Source organism: Bactrocera latifrons, unplaced genomic scaffold (genome assembly GCF_001853355.1).
Source record: "Bactrocera latifrons isolate USDA-ARS-PBARC rearing strain unplaced genomic scaffold, ASM185335v1 scaffold_84, whole genome shotgun sequence".
Classification (NCBI taxonomy): Eukaryota; Metazoa; Arthropoda; class Insecta; order Diptera; family Tephritidae; genus Bactrocera; species Bactrocera latifrons.
Window position 1 is genome coordinate 757,576 of NW_017537534.1, and position 18,658 is coordinate 776,233.

Sequence of the window (18,658 nt, forward strand, 5' to 3'; positions counted from 1 at the left end):
TGTTTACACGCGCTGAGCGTTCCCTACAAATTTGAAGTAGTTCGGTCAAGCCATTTTGAGATACGATGAAAAACACAGTTGTGAGAAAATCGTGTTTAAAGTTTCAAGTTTGCTTAACCAACAGCCGAAACCAGCACTTCTAACTGCTGTATCTTTGAAAAGACTTTGAATTTCAAGAAATCACTTCCCTGCTGTTTCCTAGACTTGTTAGGAAAGCAAATTATAAAAAAAATTAAATTTTATCATATGGGATGACTCCATTAGGGGGTCTCAAAAGGTCTGAAACACTTGCTTGTAGCATATTTCGTGCTTTCACCTAGTTTCAAGCCACTTTGCATTCGGGGGTGAAAAATTCTGCAGTGGCACCTTAAAAGTTGTCAAAATTTTCAATTTTTAAGTACAACCCTCACTTTACTCGAACAATATAGTATTGTGATCAAATTGAAATTTTTAATTTATACTTCGCGTGTTTTTCGAATCGGAAACTTTTTTTTCTGTAAGTGTAAGTGACATCTATGCTATATTTCACATCAAAATATTCATTAGTTTTTGAGATATGCTTCTATTTGTTAGGCTCTAAAAGAGTATTCTTCGATTATGTTTGAATTTATTGAACAAAGAAGTGCGATAATGCATACTGCATTGTTTATTCGTGATCATTTCGCCACATTTTCAATTAATATCGTGCCGCAACTTCTGGCTATTCAGCAAATTCACATGACCACTCCGAGGACACCATTCTGGCTCAATTGAGTTGAGGATATAAAAGCTGAATCGAAGGGCACTCTGATGATCATCACGACCGTTGATCGTTGTCATAAGTGTATTGTAACGGGAGGAGATTACTTTGAAGGAGATGAAATGTACAAAATTCATCTTCCAATTTGATCACAGTAGTAGAATGTTGAAATTCCATTATATTGATTAAGCAAAGGGGGCTATGGAATTGTAGGAATTGCAGGAAGCTCTTATTCAATTAAATACAGAGTTTTTATACTCTGAACATTTCATATTAAAATTGACACGAAGTTCGTAAAGCACCAAAGAAAAAGTCGCACACCCTACTAAATGCATACATAAATGATCAGCATCATGATGAGTTCAGACGATATAGCCATGTTCGCCTATCCATCTGTATGTATATACGCAAACTAGTCCCTTAGTTTTTAGATATCCCTCTGTAGGTTTGCTCAGGACTTCTTCACCACGAAGTTACTTATTTGTTGGAACAACTCGGACAATCTCGGACCACTATAGCATATATTTGTCAAACAAACTGAACGTTCGGTATCAATTCCATGTTTGGAAAGCTTTTGAATTTGATGCGCTATCTTCACGAAATTCTTCCGATCAGATCACTAATAGCTGCCAAACAAACTGTTAACGCTTCACGATAACAAGTTAAGGCTTTTTCTTGTTCTTGATAGATTTCCAGAATATAGGGCAACAACGGACAAATACCTGCTGTAAGATGGCTTCAGTCTGGCAGAAAGAGCTATATCAGTTCATAAATTTGGCAGAAATAAGTAGACAGCTATAAACTTCCTTTAAATGGTAAGATTTTAGTCAAATTTGCATAATCGAGTGGAAAAGTTTTTTATTATCGGAGAAAGCTCGCAACACATCATTATACTAATTTCTAAAACTATTTAGATGGATTTCCCGCCGACTATAATTACCCTCCAAGAACACATAGATATTTAAACGAATGAAATGCACCATCTTTTGCCTTGACTTAATTCCGAGTATTTCCGTTTTGATGCCTGGAATGATGAAGCAAATCAACTAGTCAACACTTACTCATCACTTAATTACAAAGTCATCACAATCGGCTTCACGGCCCGAATAAAAAAATATATAGCCAATTAGAATCCATTCAGAATCCGCGCTTGCAACTATCGCAAACTAAGCGCGCAATCGCATCTCCCCTGCCAACAACCGCACACACCTGCTCACACTCATGCGCATAGAGCGCTCAGAGGTGAGTTCGTGCGCTGCGCATGACTCGAACTTGAACTCTAAGCGCGCGTTCGAGCCCAAGTTGCACGCAAACACACACGCACAACCGCCAAACGAACCAACTAGTCGACTGATCCGGCCTTAGCGTTTGCCTGCTGACCAAAACATTCGATCCCAGTTGTCAGTTCCCGCACGACATTCGAACTGTTTAGAGGTGTTTCTGAACTGTCTTTCGGCAAACTAGTCGTGTGCTTGTAGACGCGGCTAATTCGCATTCATCGAACGCGCGTACGTTGAATACAGTCTACTGTTCTTCTGTGTGTCTCACGTAAATAACTTCATGATGAGCTTCAGCGGCAATTGACGGTTAAATTTTATTAGTGATACCACTTCTGTTTTACTGTTGCCACTGTTATTTTGTGATTGAGTGTGTCTGTGGCATCCCGCTGGTGCGAAGTCCTTAAAGAGGTTTTTAATTGTGTGTGGCGTGCAGTGCGTGACAATTTTATCACATTGACCGCAGCACTTAGGTGGTGGTAGATGGTGCTCGTTGGCGGCTCAAACTGTTTTATGAGGCTGAAGAGTTGACCCGCGGCTGTGTCAAAGCGCAATCGCTTTTCGGCGATTAAACACTAAGCGTTCGCGGCAGCTTCAGCAGCCAAATAATCGTACACATGATGTCCGCGCTACCGCGTCAGTTTAAGAATGTGATTGGATAATTTATCTCGGCACATTAGCATATTTTGGAAGTAAGCTGTTTTCACCTGCTGTGCATTTGATGGGTTAGCATCAATTCTCGCGCTGCCGCCGCCGACGGCTTGACAAACACGCCATCGGTGAGCTGACGCATCGCTTAGTAGGAGCTTGTATCAGGAAGAGGCAAAAATCAAAACAAAAATAATAAAAACGCGCTGTGAACGCGCGGAATATGAATAAAATGGGAAACATAGCAAATATAACATAATAAATAAATGAAATAAATCAACGCATTAAAACGAGATGCAGGTGTTTGTATGTATGTGCGAGCGCTGGAGAAGAACGCGCCGAACGGATGAGTCGCGATGAGCTCAGTTAGAAACCGCAGCGATCGCTGGCCAACAATAAATGGCCTGAACTGGTTGCTGGTAGCCGCGCTGAGGGGCCACAGTAAAGCAGCAACTCTTTTTTATTATTTTATGATTAGTTATGTATGCATTGTTGTTGTTGACGAAGCATGAACGCGATTTTGAATCAGTGAATTGAAATAAATAACCAAATAAAGAGCCACGCCAAATGAGTGCACAACTGCCGAGATCGCGATTGCGAGCGAGCCGAAATGGAGATGAGACGCCCCATAATGTGGTTCGCTGCCACCCAACAAAAGGCTTAAAACACATTCACAACTCCATATAGGTTCGCAGCTGTTCGCTGGGAGTGCTGAACATCACTCAGCGTGCTGCTGAAAAATAGACCAAATGATTTATGCTAATCCGCGGCGCACAAAGCGTCTGCATGATGCTCAGCGGGCCGTCGCGTCGACTCACTGTAGCGCGCTGCAACAACAACTCGTCACATTCATATGCAGATGGCCGTGTGTTCGGGATTGTTTGGCCGCATTCACTTGCCAGCTTGTCTGCACAGCCTCAATCTTAGTTAGCATAATGACTTAATAACTTTATGCATAGTTGGCCCCACTCGAATTGACACATATACCTTGCGGCCAGTTTGTGGCATGCCACATGATTTGTGAAACGTTGTTGGCCAATGTAAGCGAGTTGCGTGCTCGGCGCTACTGGCTACTCCCAAATTAACGTGTGAATTTGTAACAGCATTTGCATAATGAACGAAACGTCCACTCCACGTACATACAAACATACACTTATGTATATAACACAATATATGACATATCTGCAAAGTTTTAAATATGGTTTTCAAAACAAAAAAAAAAATGACTTGAAGCTTTGCCTTTGATTTATACAGTCAAAGAATACAATTGTATGACATGATGTGGGCAATTAAATTCAGATTTCAGATTTTTACGGCCGTTTGATTTATGTACGTACATAAGATTCATGTGGCTAATAACAACGATTAAGAAATTAAGAACATGTTATTACCGTTAAATTAAATGCCAGCAAAAAACTGAAAAAAGGAAAAATTATTGTGGATAGAATTGTAATTATATTAAAAACAAGAAAACTCGGTAACTTCGGTACCCTTCAAAAGTATAAAATGTTCCTTACAAGAACTTGTTTTTGGTCGGTCAGTTCCATGCCGAATTCGGCAAAGATATCGCGCCAAGTGAAAACGTGTGCATACAAATAAATAGTAACATCCAAGTATGTGTGAATAAATGGGAAAAGTAGATTAGTTTTCCGATCTCAACGAGATTATTTAAAAACGGAAGAACAAATTAAGTGTTGCGAAGCATAAGCAAGTACAAAATACAATAATAAATATCACGTGTTGCCATTTTATCTGAGTTGAGTGTTCTATTGACACTCGTTTATGAAAAACCATATGAAGGAAAAAATAAAATATGTGTTGACGATATTAACAGCGTTGATTATATCAAGAAATTAAATATTAATAATTTGTAATAAAATATGTAACTTAATATGGTTAATGCAATGCCTACTTAAACAATATCTTGGCTCTTACAAAATCAATAAATTAGAATATGATATGTCCATAAAGAAACAGATTCATAAAGAGTTGGATTCTTCAAAACTAGTTAATAATCTCATTTCGGTTCATATTTTAAGCAAAATGCATACAACTTATCAGTTTTTTTAAGGAATTTCTTCTTAGTTTCAAACCTTTTGGCCAGGTTTGATCTTCTTGAGCTGCCACACATACCCATAAGATCAAAAAATCCACTTTGGCACGCATTGAACGACGAAATGATAATGATGACACATGGGCCGAAGCTTATGGCTTGATTTCTGATATAATACATTTTGACAAAAAGTCCCCGTAAATTGTAAATAAAACGCAAAATATTTAATTACTCATCAATATTTACTTTGTCGCCTTAAGTAGCCCCAAACAGATGAAAACACTTTTTATAAGCATTTTATGGGATGGCTTCTTCAGCGATTTTTTTTTTTTTATCTTTCTATCGACTGAAAACGGGTTCCATGGAGAACAAGCAAAAATCACACGGAGCCAAATTTGGTGAAAACGGTGGTCGGTCGTGACTCCATGCGATGCTGCGTAATCATAGCGTAAAATCTATGAATTGTACTTCCAAAAATTCAGGCCCAGTTTCGGCTCGTTTTTTCCCTCCATTCCTATGATAGTTGACTTGTTTGTATGTCAAAATCATAAACCCATGTCTCATCAGCAGTTATAATGTTCAAAAGAACCTCTTTCTGAAAAAAAATCAGCTACGGGACGAGTCGAGCACGAATGCGCTGCGTACCCAAAATCCCCTCTACAGTCATTCTAACGGACTCGCGAGAGATGTCCAGGCTTTTTGCCATCTCTCTAATACTTGCCTGACGATTTTCAAACAGCATATTTTAATAGTTTCATCAGTTGAACAGGTCGTATTAATGTTTTTCATATTAAGCATTATTTTAGTGCAATATTCCTTCTTTCCTTAGCCTTTTGCATACTGTAGCCTCACAATAGTTTGAATGAATTTAGTTGACCAATCAAATCAATGTCTAAATGTCCAGAATGTAGCGAAAAGCAAAAGATTCGACCTGCTGCAATCTTCAACAGATTTTCGATCTTAGTTTGCTCGAAGTTCTAGAAATTTTATTATTTTCCATTAATATATTTTTTTAAATTTCCCCATTTTCAAGTAGTTATACACAAATCCTTAATTAGTTTTTACAGTAAAACTCGCTTAAATGCCTCACCTAAAATTTAAGCTTTTTGAGATATTTAAAGCGGGGTTTTTACTTAAAAGAGCCCACTTAAGTCCTTCGATGCAAGCACTAAGATTCAAAATTGTGGTTATTTAAACGTTCTCGGTACATAAGCCGGTCATATATAAGGGGTCGTAGAATTGATACGAAACCGATAAAAAGGCAAGCTTAAAGCCGTCACCGTATATGGTGCAAAACATTTTAACCCCCTAATCTTTCAGCTCTCTATTATGATTGATTCGAAGATCTAAATAATCTTCCGGCTATGCAAACTTTTAGGATCAAATAGTATTATTGTAATTAACAAGATATGTTATAAGTATAAATACAGTATTTGTAAGGGAAGTCCTCCCCTCCTTCTATTTATGACGTCGCGCAAAAGTGTTTTTGTGTCAAACGCAATCCAAAAACAGCAATGGCACGAAATTAACGTCTTCTATATTTAAATAATTTTGTGCTATAGCTGCTCTAGTCATTCAATTCAATATAAATTTTCTCTTATATAAAGGTTATTTTTAGACTTTTTAAAAAGATTTATCTGAAGACCTGTATTACTAAAACTTAACTTACTTACGCCGAAAAATCTTACTTAAAAGGCTATATATAAATGAACAGCGTGGCTAGCTGAGTCGATTTAGCCAGGTTCACACACCCTTCCTTTCGAAGGTACTGCTCGGTTGTCGAAATCGCCGATATCGCACAACTATAGCAGAGAGTGGCCATACAAACTGACCAATCTTCTTCAAGTCTTTGTATGGAAAATCAGTTTTAGTACTTAGATTAATTAGATATCTTCACAAAATTTAGCAAGAGTTGCTAATCAAGTAAACCATGCAATCTCCCAAGGCAATCCATTGCTCGAGGCCCTAAAAATATAGCTGCCATACATACTGAACTACATATGTATATCTATGATGAGTATAAAAGCTGCTTGCCTTTTTGTAATGTTTTTTAAAGAATTTTTTGTTAGCACGGAACTGTTTTTATATTTTGACATTACATTTAATTAGTTTTTTTTTTTTTGGAAAAGTTTAGAAGTAGCTTGAGATCATAAGCCAAGTGCCTGAGTGCTTATTTGAAAATATAATGTCATTTATAGGCAATGTTGTTAAAGGTAAAAATATAATAATAACAAACAAGTTTTTCTACTAAAACAATAATTCTTAAAAATATTGATAATTTACAGTTATAAATGCACACACCTACCGCACATAGTCAAAATACAAAGAAACAGGCATATATCAAGCCACATTTGATATGAGCACATAAACAATTTGTAAGAAGACACACGCGTGCAATTTCCAACAAAAATCCAGCACTTAAACGCTTCCACATAAATAACTAATACTGTTGCCGTTTAAAGTGCAACCCAAGCGCCGCGATAGCGAACTGATATACTGAAGCTGCAGGTGCAGAAATAAAAATAAAAACAAAAACGTAAAGCGCAAATATAATCAGCAACGAATCTCGCACCTTACCGGACGCGGACAACTACGAACACACAACTTTTGTTGTTATTGTAGGTTTTTTTGTACAACAGCTGTTGCTGCGAATTTCACGCATGAATCTTGCGAGCATTGCTTGCTGCCCATGTGCTGTGCGTGAATTCTAACAACTTCCAATTTTACCAGCAATATTTGCAACAACAACAACACCAACGACCAGCGAATAACAAGCAGTATTTCCTTGTGCGCGCAATCAACGCAACAACAGCGGGCCAGCCACTCCAATTAGCGTCCGAATGCCCAGCTTAACGCCGCCATTCAACACCCAAACGCCAAACTGTGAAATCCGAAGCGTTTAGCAATTTCACATTCGCAGGCTATCAACACACGAGTACTATATGCTTAAAGTAATAATATAAAAATCATAAGCGCTTACGAATATATTCCATTTTACATAAGAAAATAATTTAAAATTTGCTGAAAAAGTGCCCATGAATTGAGTGAGCGCGGAGTACGTCAGTGCCGTGGTTGTTGTTGTGTTTATGTGTAGTGATACGATGCGATTGCCAGACGCACACACAAAAACGCTGCGAAGAAATGTGGAAAAATCGTAACAAGCTCTTAATATTTCTGCTTTGGATCATGGAAATAAGGTGAGTGACATTGAAAGTAGACATTTGACTATGTACTATATACATATGTATGTATGTGTACTTAGCACACCAGATGTTGTGCGTGCGCGCGTGAAGTCAAGATTTGAGCGACCACGGCGTAGTACACCAAGGCTATTAGCTCATTGGCTCGGTTCGCGCGAAAACTGAAGTTGCACTTGTGCAATTTAAGCTGATTAATTTAGCAAAGGTATTACTAACACTAAATTGATTGCTTGATTATCGACTTTTCGGCAAGAATGCTGTGCTCTGCTGAAATCTGTTACAAGGACATTCTGTGTCATAAAATATATACTTATGTGAATTAAGTCTTCAACTTAGCCGCTCATTAAGCCCGAGCGCTGCTCTCTTGTCCAAATATTTGTACGAGAAGGCGAAGGTATATCGTTGAATTCAATGCCAGCTAATTTGCAGATACCACATTAAAGTGGCTAATGGTTTACTACTCAACTTAGGCCAGTTATACCAGTACCAAATTTTCAGCAAAACGAACACGCACATCAGTTACTGCGAAATAACTAATTAAATAAAATTTACAGCATTATGTTTTTATATGAAAATCGAATATACTCGTAAAAGTTGAATATTTCAAAAACTAAAAAATACCTATTTGAATACATAATTATAGGTTTCTCCTCTGAGAGAGCTCAATCCCTATATATAATATATTGTGATATTAGTCGCGTCAGGAGAGGCAAGTACTACTCAATCACAGAAAAAAAAATTTAACAGTTTCGAAGTTCTTCTCTTCTTTATTAGCGCAGATACCGCTTACGCGATTATAGCAAAAAACTAATATCTCAATTTCATCCGATTGGAACTGGAACTTGTATGGCGTGAGATACTTCTGGCCCAGAGTGTGGTTCTCTGAACTATTTGCTTATAGTCAAGTTTCCTTAGTTTTTCTGACTGCACAATGTCCAATAGGTTCACACGCGTTCTCACTTTCTTCTCCACTATCCGGCTTTTGCCAGACTGAGTTTGAAATATGTCGTTTGGTGATCCACGTTATGCGTAACTAAAATGACAAACATTTGTCTATGTGAGATCCATCCTTTACGAATCCTATGGCCTAAGCGAACTTTTTTTGTGACTCGCATACAGTAATATTATTCTTATTCTTTGTTAAACTGTGATTCACCTTAGTTTTATTTGTGAAAAGTGGTGGTTGTGGTTGTTCGAGATTTTAACAAATATTTCATATCATTCGCTTTAAGATAGAGTTCCTATTGCATTTCCTGACCGTATGTTATGGAGTTAATTGCTCAACTAGCGAGAAGGTGCTGTTTGCTGCCAGACTGTCTGACTGACTGTCCACGCAAATGGCAACTTCGTATCTTTCCGAAGATGGTTCGTAATACCTTTTCTTCGCTTTCTAAGCTGCTTGCCGAGCTCTGTAAAAGAGAATATGTGAGAAATCACACATTTTGTAACTTAATATAAACATAGAAATCTCACTTTCTAAAAACACACAAATCTATGTGTGTGTGATAATAAAAATAACTGTATTTTGGTCTTCGAGTTAATTTTGGCTTATAAAACTATGTCTCCGGCACGATGCTAATGAGGTGATTTAACTGCGCTAATTTATTCTTAATGCTTAAAATTAAAACTCAAATAAATATAAAGTTGACAGCAAGCACTAATTTGCATACTAAATAACAGTACATCGCATGCGATGTCGTCAAAATCAATTAGGTTTGATTTATTACATTTTTAGCAAATCATCAGCTCGTAAGCCAATTTGTGTTCGGCAACATGTTTATGGGCACATGAATTTCCATAATATTTGTAAACATAAAATGAAAAATTAACAAACGAAAAACAAAAAAACGAACACAACTTAATATAACTACAACAAAAATGCGCATTTTTAACGCCCAAACACCGAAAACTGATTCGGCGGCCTGAGCTCGAACTCGGCGCGATTGTCGCTTGTTGCTTTGTCAATGGCGTTGCCGCAATCACGTCCACCCTCACTGTCGCTCCATTCACATCACTCACTTGCTCTGTGTCTGTACATCCGACATTAGACAAGCCTCGGCGACTCGTACACCGAAATGTTGAGCGTATAAAAATGAAACATCGAAAAAGGTAAAACCTCATTAAAATATCCAATTAAGCTGGCCAACAAGCAATAATTTAAGTAAATTTCTATTTCCAACGAAAAATCAATTTTCCACCATTACAACATCAAAAACCTGCCATTCATCCATCGCAACAATCGACCGACCGGCCGACTGCCGTTCAGCAGCCGACAAGGCAGCCTCTCAGCCTACAATTCCACCAACGAAGTCGCGCTTGTCGCACAGTCGAAAAGATAAACAAACGCGCGGCGGCAAGGGCTTGCATTTTTCTAGTATTGAAGCTGGCAGTTCGGATAGTTGGACGGACCTGCAGTCATCCATCATATTGTTTGCGTGTTTGTTTGCATCTCACGTCAGTTTGTACGCCTGTCAGCTTGTCGATTTAGCTATTCATCTGTTCATTGCATTTGTCGCATGAGTGCCTGAATGCCCTCCGTAGATCTGGCATGCTGACGGCCGGTAAATGGTAGTTTACCAGCTCCTCCACAAGGCACAAGCTCTACGTGTGTACCTTTCGTTGAACTACACACGCTCACAATCCTTCGAGCAGGCATTCCACTATCTAATTGCCCGCCAAAGCCATTCTATACGGCAATTGAAATAAGAGTGCTCCGCAACTGCATGACAATTCAACAATAAGCCATTATGTCAATTAGATCGATGGGTGAGAACTGAAGAGCGGAATAGGCGTAGTTCGGCGGATATAATTGAAAGGCTTAACATTTAAAACACCAGCTAGGAAAATCTCTCCCAAAGTGTGCCTGGGTTTGTAAGAAAATTATTGTTCTGATTAATTTCAATTAATAAACGATTGAGATTTCCAGTCGATTAGCCTTCCCAAGAAGTTTTCGTCACCCTTTTAGCAGTTATTAATAACAATTGCAGACGAAAAATAGGTCCCTGTATTTATCAGATGAAGTTTAGCTAGTCTAGCGATGGTGAAGAAATTTGGCAGCTCTAGACCTCCGCCAAACAGTTTTATCAGAAAGTTAGCAATAAGGTTTTCACATAGTAAACACTTGTCCCCTAGGAAACATTAGCCAGTTTTGAAAGTGACAAGTGATTAATGTGTGTTTGATTTTACTCTCCGTTTACTGCTAAGTACCTAACCTCTCTTATTTGTTTTAATTTGCAAATGCATTCATTCAGTTTTTCAAGTTCATACTTCTCATATTACTTTAAATACACTTGACCTTGAAGTCGTAAGGGAGACAGATTTAGTTTTATTAGTGTTTTCCACTTCAGCAAGGCTTTTTCAGTGCTGCTTACATCCTAAGTCACTGCGCAGTAGTATTTTTTATATAATTTCGGTTCTCGGTAGGCAACAAAATAGCAGACTAGTTGGTTAAGTTATGCGCCCCACTAGACGCAACTTTCGAAATCCATTAGGCACTAAAATTTGAATGTCTATCTGGCACTTCAAGCGCAAATTGAGTTCGAAGGTGCTGCACTTCTATCTACCTTGCAGCCTATCTGTGAAATTACCAATACGCGAGGCCATTTCGAGGTTTCCTACTCTTTTAAAGAAAAAACATAGAAACTTCAAATTTAAACTTTACATATCTCCACAGGCCTGTCGACCGGCCCAAAACGTGAAACTATCTGCTCACCGAAGAGTTCACTCAATAAATCCACTGATTGATGTGATATGTGGGAAGTGTCGCCGCCCTTGAAACCAAATATCGCCGAAATCACGAACTTCTATTTCATACATAAAATAGTCGTTTATTATAACGCGATAACGATCGACATTGATGGTTAGGTTCTTACCGGCATAATTTTTAAGAAGTATAGACCGATGATTCCACGGGCCCACAAAGCAAACCAAACCTTGATTCCTTCGAATTATTATTCGTCCCAAATACGGTAATTCTGCTTGTTTACATACCTCTTCGAGCCAGAAACGGGCATCATCGCTGAACAAAATTTTCTTGGAACTTTTCAAGAGCCCATAGAGCGAAGTGATGTCGCTTAGGAAGGTCGACTGGCTTCAGTTCTTACACAAGTTGTATTTTGTAGGCTTTTAATTTAAGATCTCGTCATAAAAGCGCCAAGCCGTTCCATACGTCAGCGAACGGCGTCGAATAGATTGTCCACTCGCAGCTACGGCTGCTACCAGATTACGATTTCAAGCCCAGTTTTCTGAGTCACTGACTGCCTTATGTGCAGCTTTGGGGAGAAAGTTATTCAAATAGTCGCTATCTACTAATGGGATTAAAGTCTGTGATTGACCATGCCAATATGAGACCTAAGACCATTTTTCTAATGAAGCGTCGCATTTAAAGATAAATAAAATTCCCTCCAATCGAATGTATGCCTAAACTGTGACCCGACTTTTATACAATTTCGAAAAAATATTGAATATCTCGTAAAAATATTTTGTTATTTTTTTGTTTTTAAAGTTTTCTTTTTTTGTTCACACACTACCACTAAATTTCATTGTCCAGTATTTCATAAACAACGCATATAACTTTTGCCTGCCAGTGAAGTAAAAACGAATTCAAAACTGCTTTGTGGAAAATACTTGGCTGCATTGGTGTAATTACCACACTTACCTGAACTCCTTGCGCTGAGAATTCAGCACACAAGGCTGACACACGGCCAACATCAGACGCAAGGGCACACACATAGCGATCAAGATCACTGGCGACAGCGGTCACGACAGCAGCCGCGATGACGCGCGAAGGCGACATCGCCAGCTACAACTGATGGCGTTGAACGTTGAAATCGTTGGTGATGATGGAAATGCTAAATGGCTATATCTTAAATGGGGAGCAAGTTGCCTTTTAAGCAGCAAAAATATGTATTTATGAAGAAGCTTTTGTTTTCTCTTTAAGCAAGACTTTATGTAGAGGATGAATAAGGAATGAAGAATAAACATATGTATATTGCAGGAACATAGAATTACTAGAAAAGCGCCAGCAAAAATTTTGTAATGTCTGTAACAATAACAACAATAACGAGGCCAATTTGGCCGTAGCGGCTGAGGTAAAAGGAACGGTTCTACCAGAGTCAGTGGGTAGCACTAACTAGGCAACGTGTTGTTTTAAAAATAGCGCAGACAGAGAAAGGCCCTCAACCGGTGCTCTTTTACTTCTTTATGTCTTTTATCAATGCGCTGCTCCACTATTCAGCCTACCCGCTAGATGCGGTAGACGGCAGTTGGCGTCTTGTCGTGTCCAAATGTCGGCGAATGTCGTCCAACTGTTCGTCAACTCGTCAGGCAGCCGTCCAACCAGTCACTTGGACATTTAAGGCATTTGGTTGCCAGAGCATCAGCCGAAAAGGCTGTATGGAATGCATAGCAACTGTTCGAGGTTTGGTGGCTTTAAGCTGTGGCACAAACAGCCTTTATTTGCTGCCCAACAATGGACGCATTCGCTGTTCGTTGTTGCAGTTCATTCGCTTTATTATTGTTGTTGCTATCAGGAAATGTCTTCGTTGGATGCACAATTCATCTTTCTTTTCTTCTCCGTTGCTCCGTCGCACTAACAATGCTCGTAAAATTGCTATGCCACGTACAATAAAACAACAACAATAACAATACATTAATAATACATAGTTGTAACAACTGCAAATCAGCAATATTGGCAACTCGGCGCAGCTGCAGTCGCTTGTACTATGCAATTTCGCTCAGCCAGCCGCTCGGTGATCGCATGCAATCGCTTGATATCGAGGCGAATCGAAAGCTCATTGCTAGTTGCTGCGGCTGTCGCTGGTGCTATGAATGGGCGGGTAATGAAGATGAGGAGCAGCAACGTTTGCAGCTTTCACGGTGGCGCATGTCCACGGCTGAGATATGCCTATAATGAGCTCCTAAGAAACTACATATGCATCTTTGCTTTGTTGTTTTGTTGCTTACGAAGCTGTCGTTAGTTAGTTACGTACTTTTACTCGTTAAGCAAATATCCGCAATACAATGTGGACGCGACCTTCCGTAAGAAGTTGAAGCAAAAAATGTAATGTTGCTGAATTGGTCATAAAAATATGGTCACCAGTAATGTTAGTTTTGGTCTCATGAAGGTAAACTCTACTCATTTATCGAAATGGTTCCTTTGCATAAGAAACTTTTTCGTTATAAAGAGGGTACTTTTAGTACTCTCACATGATAAAACTAGTATGTGGATGAAATAGACCTATTCAAAATTACTATAAATATATATTATTTTTGTTTAAAATGAGATCTATCAATTAGCATCAACCGCACGATCTAACCTAACCTTAATAAGCGGTGCTCTTCGTTTGCATTAGATTAGTCTGGTAGGCCAATGAGCCACTGAGCCATAGACCTGTTTTGGTCTTTGTCATACCAGATGGAGTTCAGTCACTACGTCCTTGACGAGTAGTCATCCTTTGGAATTTTAACAGACTTTGTGGCCTCATCATCTATATCTTTTCTACTATGTCATACCGTGGGAACGCCAAATGCTTACAGCGTAGTCTTGCCAATGCAATACAAGAGATGATCCATTGTTTTCCTGGTGCCTGGCTCTAGACATTTTCTGCATTCTTCTCGGTCTGTCGTACCAGTTCAATAGCCGTCTTTGTAGTTATCCTATTAAAATGTGAAGTTCTTTGGTCCGGTGTCGAAGTGAATACAAAGGTCGGATAAATAATTGAAAATTTCCTTACACAGGGGCACTCATTGCTTTTAAATGGAAGAATATTCCAAGACGAAATATTAAATTTGAATATCAACAACTTATTGGCCAAGTCGTGCAGTCGCAGTAATTTTTGAATAAGACATATGCTGTGGAAATATATGTATTTGACTTATCCTGGAACTTAGAAATTTGTTCAATGACATTTATTAAGCGAGCAAATAAAAATAAGAAAATAAATAATTTAAAAAATTAAAGACTTTATTTTAACTCAAAATCGGTCGAAGCGGACCGGGACAGCTATCCGTTTAGTACTAAACAGAGTAATACACATTTTTGGTCTACAGGTAACGCAACACTTTAACTCTTTGAAATTTCAGATTTTTAAAGTAACCCAAGCAGGAAGCGCAATTGGCGTGGGAAAGTTAAGTGAAACACATATTTGGAAATGCATACTTACTTTGTACTTATGCATTTATCTAGTGTTGGAGTAATATTAGGGTGTGTACAAATATTTATTTTTTATTCCCTAGCAAAGGTAAACAATGCTATAGCCTCGTTTCGCGTGATGGCCAGAAGTTAATGCAAGAAAACTGAACTGAATTGGAAAACAGTGATGAAAAAGATTGATGACAATTCCACTCGGGCCCGACTTCTTAGAGGGGACCGTATCCTGCAATAATATTTTCCAGATATTTTCGCCAACAATTCAGTATAATCATCCACTAGCCCTATTTTCCTCACTACGCCCCTGTGGAAAAAATATGGTGCTGTCACCGAATTCTCAAAGATGTCAATTCTGAGAATAAAGCTCTTCTTGGAACTATAGAAGGGTATGAAAACTAATTATTGCTCTATGGAATGGAAATATAGATCCAACTCATTCAAGTATTTCCCATAAGTTTCTGTTCCACACTAGTGCGCCTTTATGTACGGCCACTAAGCGAGTACTGGGAAAAGCTTCAATCATTCCAAAGTCGTAAACAATAATTCAGCAGCAACGCCGAGGTCGGACTAAATGCCTCATTTCGGGCTTTTAGTGTGCGGCCTACAATTTATCTGATGCGCATAAATGAGTGATTCCTTCAAAATGCACGAACAGAAATGCATAAAAACCAATTTACACCGAGTTGGAGTATTTCTGTTAATTTAATGTTGCTTTTGTTGTTGTTGTTGTTGTTGCTGCAACCGAAATCGGTAAGTTATGCGCATATTTACTCGTACTAACCTTAAAGAGACGCTGGCAACGAACAAAAAGTAGCAGCTTGGAGCTAAGCGCATTTGAAGTTACCAGCCTTTTCAGACACTCACACACACACATGCATATACACTCAAGTTTACTCACATTGTACTCCGTTGCAGCATTCCTCGAAAGTTCACACAGCACAAAGCTATACGTTTTTAGTATGCATGGCTGTGTGTGTTCCCATCGCGCCTTTCATGTTGGAGTTTTCCTTTCTGGGCAGCTTCACTTTTCCACTGGGACTTCGTGGTCTCGTCTTTTGTACAGCTATTTCTGTGCAATATGACAATTTAATCGCGAACAAGCCGCTGGAGCAAACACGAAGAAATGAAGTAATGAACAACAGCGCTGCCACAACTGCCACAATTGTTGGCTGCACGGCGGTAATGCGCTGGTTATGTGTTTTTGTTGCCAAGCATTTACCGATTTGTAGTCAGTGATATTTATCACACCGCTGGTTGCTGCGCATGCGCCTTCTGCGGCCGCTGTGGCATGTTGTCGTTGCCGTCATTGTTGCAACAACAGAAAAGGCATGTAATTCACATGGAAATGCTTGTACTTACAATTCAAAGCCGATCAGTGCAGCGCAGCACAGGAATCGGCGTCGTCGTCGTCGTCGGCGATAACGAATAGCCGTAAAAACGATTGGTGTACTAATGTTTTGTAAGGCGAAGCGATCGATGCGCCGAATTCCAACAGTCGGACGCTCAGCTGCGAGCGTTATTGCAATTATAAAGCAAACAAAAGTGTAAACGCCAAACAAACAGGCAACAAACAAGCGTAATAATGGATTTTAGAAGTTAAACATTTTTAGTGGAATGATAAAGTGCTCCAACGGATTTTATCATTGCCATGGACTTCCTTCTTTTCGCCGCCGACGGAATGCACTGCGCGAAAAGACAGAACAGTTAAGTAATTTTGAAACATTTCTATACCCATTCGACAACTTAAAAAGAGCTTGGTTTAAGGGTGAGAAGTTGGTGACAGCTTAAATTTCACAAACGGCAGAGATCAACTAAGTCTTCATTTCAGAACAGAAACCACAAGTTGTTATAAAGCTATGTTTATTTGTCTTATTAAATTCTACAACATATCTAGAATATTGTTCTAGATTTTTATTTTCATTGATCCGAGTAATAGTTGAGAACTTGTGCGCTCGAGGCTAGCTAGGCTAAGTGGGCCGTCTTGCAACAAGACGGTTGCAAGATTTCTCGAGAACTATTTAGCCGGTCTTCATACAATTTTGCACAGGTCTTTGATACAATTCATAAATACTTGGATTATTGGAATTTTTTGATTACAGCTGTTTTTAACTTTAATTTTTTGTAAAAATGTCTGATAAAAATACAATTTTCAGTTGTTTTGCCTTCGTTTAAGTTATGAGTTACGAGGTCTACGATGATTCTAAAAGCCAGCCAACACAGTGATTCGGTAGGCCTGCAGCTAAGATTGAAACAGAGCTCCTTATAGAAAATTCCCAACTAATATTATTTTACTTAAAATAAATTACTGAACCACTGAAGCAGACCCACATGGTATGCACTGTGTTCCATAACATTTGTTTTTCGAATAATTGGATGAGGGGATATAAACTCGAAAATTTTACATACTGCATAATAATCAATACATAACGAGCAGGAAAATAAAAATATTTGAGAAGCATGGTCTCTGGTGCTATGAAGGCAGTTTTTGTTGGTCGTAATTCCCACTACATTAGGGGCTATATACTTCTTATATTTAACATTCATTTTTTGCAAACAGCGAGATAATTGCAGCGCATTATATCCTCTTTATAATTATTATTATTGTTATCGGATACAAACATAGAGAAAATATATTTTCTCGAAGATTTGTTTACTTTATATTCTTCGAATCCTAAGATTTACGAAAATTAACTTGAAAAGCTTAACTTGGAGGCTGCAGCCTCGATGGTGCAAATACAAAAGTTTAATTAAGTTTGATCCTTTGAAATATTATCACAATCGGATAGGTGGAAAAACAATAGATAGACGTAAGACGTTTAAATTAACAGTTTTATCTCCGTAGATGAGAGACATGTTGACTGGCAAACGAGAGAGATCTTGGCAAACTGTTAGTGTAGTACTTATGTTGTATAGAGTTTAATCCCATAGCTTTGCTTATTCAATATCTAAATCTAAATCTAATCTAGATAGACAGAGTTATGCATTCGATATGATTTCCAATTAGATAATAAGGTCATCCACTCTCTTAGGAATAATAGTCAAGTCCAAAATTATTAAAAGAGCGTTTAATTTTCTATACATATATAGATGTGTATATAAAATGTAGCGATACAAAAGGGTCAAAATGCCAAAATAAATTTGTATAAGTTATATATATAATATTGGCCATATTCTCGACATGTAATACATACGAGTATTATATTTGTGCCATTAAAATCAGAAAAATATTAGTAACAAGACTTGCCAACCACTTAAAAGTGAACATTAATCAAAGTATCAGTTTTACAAAATATACCACAATTTAGTCCTTTACAAAATATTATTCTTTATTGGCGTAGTGATCGCTTACACGGTTATAGCCGAGATTACAACAACGTGCAAGTCGTTCTTCCTTTTCGGGGTGCTGCGTCGAATACTCTCAGAGCTGGGGTGTTTTTATCCATTCGCCCGACATGACCTAGCCTCTGTAGCTACTGAACTATGTCATCGTTCCATCGACTGCGGTATTCGGCGTTGCTAATGCGCGAAGGAATATAAATCTTTCGCAGAACGTAACTCATCAGATGTTGTCATCGTCTATGCTTCTGCACC

At 38.4% G+C, this 18,658-nt stretch overlaps 1 protein-coding gene across 1 annotated transcript in view; it reads left to right on the forward strand.

Moving 5' to 3' along the window:
• Positions 1-2,158: 2,158 nt before the first annotated feature.
• LOC108977133 (protein Wnt-2) overlaps positions 2,159-18,658 on the forward strand; it is a 40,381-nt gene continuing 23,881 nt past the window's right edge. Inside the window, exons 1-2 of the mRNA XM_018946701.1 lie at positions 2,159-2,325; positions 7,003-7,914. Coding sequence (XP_018802246.1) covers positions 7,859-7,914 — 56 coding nt within the window. The 5' untranslated portion in view covers positions 2,159-2,325; positions 7,003-7,858. The remainder of the gene's footprint in view (positions 2,326-7,002; positions 7,915-18,658) is intronic.